The sequence below is a fragment of the Vipera berus genome, assembly GCF_964194415.1.
Source record: "Vipera berus genome assembly, chromosome: 2".
NCBI classification, from domain to species: Eukaryota; Metazoa; Chordata; class Lepidosauria; order Squamata; family Viperidae; genus Vipera; species Vipera berus.
In genome coordinates, this window is record NC_138203.1 from 166103302 (window position 1) to 166109301 (window position 6000).

Here is a 6000-nt window from a genome sequence, read left to right on the forward strand (position 1 = left end):
ACATTTTCCAAATGCTAAAATAGTGAGTTCAGCAAAAAAAAAAGCCTTCAGACAAACTGATATACTAATAGTTTCCTTTTAAAAATAGAATCCTCCACTTTTAATGAAATGAATGCATTCAGTATTCATAATATATTTATATAGTAAGGGCATATGTTGAAACAACTTACTTTCTCTCAAATGTTTCTTTTTCCTTTTCCCAGCCGAGTTGCACTGAAGCAAGTTTACTTTCTAAATCCTGTATCCTACATTGTCAAACATTGGAGAAAAGTAAAATAATTTATTTTATATAAAGAGGCAATGCATAAAATTATCAAGACTTTTATGAAAACGTCTGAAGGTAAGTAGTTGCCAAAAAATATTTTAAGAAAATTGGGATAAAATCAGCAATGTTTCTGATAAACAATAAATCACCTTCAAGGAGACTAAAAGGTTGAAGTTGCCCAGTTCAAATATATATTACTACACTGGATTAGACCCTTTTTAGCTACATGGTTCCTATACAAACATGAAATTATTCTTCCATTTTTCTCTCTTACTTTCTCATCTTAATCCGCCTAATGAAGAAGAAATGTGACTGCATCATCATACATGCAGGTGAGACTATATTCTGTCTAGTGTAGAATTACCAAGTAGTCCTCAACTTACAACAGTTCATTTAGTGGCCGTTCAAAATTACAACAGCATTGAAAAAAGTGATCTATGACCATTTTTCACACTCATGACTGTTGCAGCATCCCCATGGTCTTGTGATCAAAATTCAGCTACTTGGCAACTGATTCATATTTATGATGATTGCAGTGTCCCTAGGTGATGTGGTCACTTTTTGCGATTTTTTTTCACAAATCAATGGGGAAGCCAATTCACTTAACAACTATATTACTAATTTAACAACTGTAGTGGTTCATTTAACAACTGTGGCAAGAAAGGTCGTAAAATGGGGCAAAACTCACTTAAATATCTTCCTTAGCGGCAGAAACTTTGGGCTCAATTATGGATTACCTGTAATTTTTTCTATTTTATATGAGGAAAATTATTTCATACACAATTTGGCAGATATGAAAATGAGTATGTCTGTTCTTTCCTATAGTAGAAACATTTCATCTAATTCTAATGAAAAAAAACTTGCAATCCTATATATATCCACTTGAATTTAGGTTTTATACAACTCAGTCTGAAATTGTCTGAGTTCATAAGCATAGAATATACAATTTAAGGCTAATATTTTGACAAGGGATTAATCTAAGGAAAAGATATGTATGGATTTTGGAGTCATGAACAAACTCAGAGACATCTTTAACTAACTGGTATACAATTTATTTTAAAAGCCGATATTTTCTTCTTCCAGATATGAGAAAAGGAGGAAGAGGAAGAGAAAACAAGTAAAAATAGAAAAAGAAAAATTAATGGAAACATTTTTTTCTTAATTATGAGTGGAAAGATACAGTACTGAGCATCTTTTACAGCTGTAATATCTTTTATTTCCCAATCTTTGCATCTAACTTGTTTGTCAAGCTCCAAATTAGCTGCTTCTGCCACTTTCAGTGAGTCTGCTGTTCTCATTCCAGCTTCTTTTAAAGCCTCTAATTCTTTGGTCAACAATTTCACCTTTCAAAATGAAAGAACAAAACAAGCTATTAAATATTTTCCCCATAAAATTTAAAATTATAGACCATGCTATCTCTTACATAACAGGTTTATGAACACAAGAACACTTTTATTTGAAATGGATCTGAAACAGAGGACAGGGTGGACAAACGGAGGGTTTTGTATATGTCTTCAATAACCATTCATTAAGGCATCTTCCTCAGTTCAGAAACACATTAATTCCAACTGTGGCAATGTTAGATACTGTTATATCATAATCATAATCATAATAGTAAATTTGGAAGGGACCTTGGAGGTCATCTAGTCCAACCCCCTGCTCAGGCAGGATACCCTATACCATTTCAAACAAATGGCTGTGGACAATCTCTGGACTGTCCAGTCTCTGGACAAATGGCAGTCCAGTATCTGGATTAAGGAATAAAATAACTACTTCTCTGTCACCCATCTGAAATGGTGGACTAATAGGGAAAAATACTGTTTCAGAGAACTTAAAATAGTTCTGTTTACATTGCTCCTTAATAGCTGAAATACGTTTGCCTGGCTATGAAAACAGAGCATGATTTCAGTGTATCAGAATAAAAAAGTGAGAGTAATACCATAGCATATATGCTATGATACGCATGTTTATTTACACTTGATGGCAGTTACCTTAAGCTCATGGGATAGAACTAAATTGCTCATTTCATCTGCTTTCTGTCGAAACTCATGCTCTCTTTTCTTTATTTCTGTGTCAATTTCTACAAGAAGTTCCTGAAATAAAACACGTGCAATTGTAATAATATTGTAATCTCATAAAATAATACAGAGTAAATAAAAGTTCAAGGGCTTACAAATTGGTTTTTTAAAGAGTGTTACAATTTAAAATATATTAAATACATGGAGAGGTTTTTATAGAAGACCCCTAGTCTTCTTAGCTTTAGCAGACTGGGGATTTTTTTGGGGGGGGGAGGGGGTGGCTATTTGGGCTCCAGTGTACCATAATAAAAAAAGAAAAAACACAGTATGCCATATTGCTAAACAACATGGGGTATTTTACTGTTATTTTATTCATGCTGCTCTACTACAATTCTATCAATTAGTTGTATATTTTAAAAATATTACTATTTCTATGTATGTGGCTATATCCCTGTTCTTTGGGTTTCATTATTCAATTCATCCATACGTTTGCAAGGTTTATAATTGTTTACATTTTTCATTATTTGGAAAACCCATAAATATATAGGTTTTAAGATATATTTATTTCTCTTCAAAATATTTATACATCTTTACATACTATAACAAGGATCCTACCCTGAAATCAATTGACAGAAAGTAGTATACAGTAAAGAAACTTATCAGTGAATACTTAAAATGCCAAGTTAGCCAACAGATCTTTTTAATGTTACAAAGCTGAAATTCTGAAATCAGAGAAGCACTGAGTGTTGGCACAGGCCAGAGTGTTTATTTAGCCCTTGCAAACTGTTTCTGATTTATAGTCATGACCTTCCTGAAATTCAAGGTTGGCAAATTTTTTGGCTGTACCCCTCTGTAAAGTATTTTACACCATCTTATTTTAATAGAAATAATTCTACATATTACCTAATATGTAGAATGATAAAGTTAATTCTAGTTAACTACTATGTATATCTTTATTTAATATAAGATGTTTAATAAAATCACAAAAATTGAACTGCATAGGGGCAGAGAGAGAGAAATACTTCAGAAGAATGAATGCATTATTTTTGTTTACTGAATGAAAATGCAACATTTCCCTATTCAAATAGTTTGTTATGCCTTCAGTACCTGTCTTTGCAAAGCAAGTTCACCTTCGACCTCCTGGAGCTTTCTCTCCAATTGTTGCTTCATATTTTCATATTCCTCATGATAATGGCTGATATCAGCATCTTTAGAACTATGAAATCAAGGAATTAATAATATAAGGAACAAATACTGATCTGCCAGAAATATATTTCTCTCTCCATTCCAGTCTAATATCTACATGAAGCTATTGGGTGAGGCCATCTGTCAGCACAGGGTTTAAGTATTATCAGTATGCTGATGATATACAACTATATATTTGTGGCCTAGGCCACCTAAGTGATGCTGTCAGGGTTTTTCCCCAATGCCTAAAGGCTGTCAGGGTCTTAATGGGAAGGAACAGTCTTTGACTTATCTGTAGCAAAATCAAGTGGCTGTGACTTTCCATTGGAACTAGAGACCTTCTATCCTTATCTCTGGGTGAAATGCCACTCCCTAAAAACAAATGGGTGTGTGAGTTCTCACTGATTGCAGCTGACAGCTGTGGCTTGTTGGTATTTGCAAATCTATTTTGTATCCAGTTTTATCTTTTTTTCTGTATCAGGAAGTATGTTTGTAGTCACTTATGCCTTATTCACTTCCCAGTTGGACTACAGCAATGCTGTATATAGGCATCCCCTCGAAGATCATTTGGAAGATGCAGCTAGCCCCAAACACGTGTTATGGGCAGTTTTGGATGCACCACAATATACCCACATAGTATCACTACTACACGAATGCACTAGATCCTAGCAGTTTTGCAGACACAATTCATGGTGCTGGATATTACTTATATAGTTCTATACGATGTATAGAACGATGGGGTGGACATGCTCCATTCTGTGAAACAACGTTATCTTATGTGATATAGGATGCATGCCTTCTCTGTTACAAATGATCTGTAAATGCAGCCCTCTACACTTTATTCTTCCAGTTTGGAATGAGAATTTGGTTCATATATTCAAGAATTGGGGTCATGTGTAAGCTACAGGTTGCCACTGGCTATGCCATTCTTGTGCTAGAATGCATTTTGCTACATCCACTAAGGTCTTATTTGTAAAACATGTAATCCAGTCAGCCACTAATTATTGGATCTCTTTACCTGTGGTTCTAACAACGTAAGTTACATAGTAACTAATTCAAAAGTTACCGTTTTAGGAATGTAAAGTCGACACCCATTTTGTATAGGAAGGTTTCATAACTTTTGCTACCACTACCCAGTGACAAAAAACCCACAAAATAAAATAAGACTTTCCTCCATGTTCTGATTCACATAAGAACTTGAACCTCATATTCATGATGACTGCTTGTTGCTCTATCTTCCAGTAGTTCCCACCATTTATTTATTTATTATTTAAATTGATATACCGCCCTATTCCCGTAGGACTCAGGGCGGTTTGCAGGGAAATTAATATACATAGTATACAAAATTAAAATCAATTAAAACTATTAATTAAATTACAGTCCCTGAAGTTAAACTAAAACCCAATTAAATTTAATTTAATTAAAACCCCTCAGTCTGGGCCAAACAGCTCGAAGAACCAGGTTTTCAAGTCCCGGCGAAATGAGCGAAGGTCGGGGGCAGTCCTGAGTTCCGTGGGAAGTTGGTTCCATAGGGCTGGCGCGCCCACAGAGAACGCCCTTCCCCTGGGAATAACCCGCCGGCATTCCTTAACCGGCGGTACCCTGAGAAGGCCCTCCCTGTGGGAGCGCACAGGACGATGGGAAGTTGATGCCGGCAGCAGGTGTTCCCTTAGATAATCCGGACCCAAGCCATTTAGGGCTTTATAGGTCATTACCAGCAACTTGAATCTCACCCGGAGGGTAACTGGAAGCCAATGCAGCTCACGGAGAAGAGGTGTTCACTTCTTCCTGCAATATGGCTATGTAATACAGATCGTAAGCTACCAAATGGAGCACTGAAAAGCCATCAATTGCTGTTAGGAATCTAGCAGTGAGTTCTATAACAGAGGACCTGTTCTTCTCAGCCAATCTGTAGGCCCAACTCTTTTTTAATTGGAGAACTGAATAGAAAGGGCTAGACTACTGCCACATTTAGAAATGAATTACTACATTTATATGATATGGCTGAGACTGGAGAACAACTAGGGGAGCTGGGGTTAAAGCTGCTTTTACTTAGCCTCATGGCTAACTGGCTTTAGATAATCACATGACATACCCCAGTCATAATTCAGTTAGGTTTACATGAAATGAATCTTAGTTTATCATCTTTCAATAGCAGTAATGAATGAATTATTATTACCACATATATTGACAAAACTTCATACTAGATATGGCAGCTCAGTTCCACATTTTCAAGCAGACTCAGTCAAGAATTGTGAAACCATTAGAGGTATACAGAATTCAGAGCAAAAGTGTAAAAAGTGCTTCAGATCCACTGGTGGTGTGCTCACTGTATTTGTTGGCCACTGTAATTCTAACTTAATAAAAAACTTTGTATAACTAACACAGGAGAAGCAAATACACCCACGCATTCCCCACACACACATCAATAGAAAACACAATAAAAGATACTAAATAATAATAATAATAATAATAATAATAATAATAATAATAATAAGAAGAAGAAGAAGAAGAAGAAGAAGAAGAAGTTGG

General features: G+C 35.4%; 1 protein-coding gene across 1 annotated transcript in view; it reads right to left on the reverse strand.

The window, feature by feature from the left end:
* Positions 1-5695, reverse strand: part of CCDC57 (coiled-coil domain containing 57) — a 68732-nt gene extending 63037 nt beyond the window's left edge. Inside the window, exons 1-5 of the mRNA XM_081320658.1 lie at positions 5648-5695; positions 3391-3499; positions 2257-2358; positions 1451-1608; positions 171-245 (exon numbers count right to left, since the gene is read on the reverse strand). Of these exons, the coding sequence (XP_081176784.1) occupies positions 171-245; positions 1451-1608; positions 2257-2358; positions 3391-3499; positions 5648-5670 (467 nt within the window). The 5' untranslated portion in view covers positions 5671-5695. The remainder of the gene's footprint in view (positions 1-170; positions 246-1450; positions 1609-2256; positions 2359-3390; positions 3500-5647) is intronic.
* Positions 5696-6000: the final 305 nt, after the last annotated feature.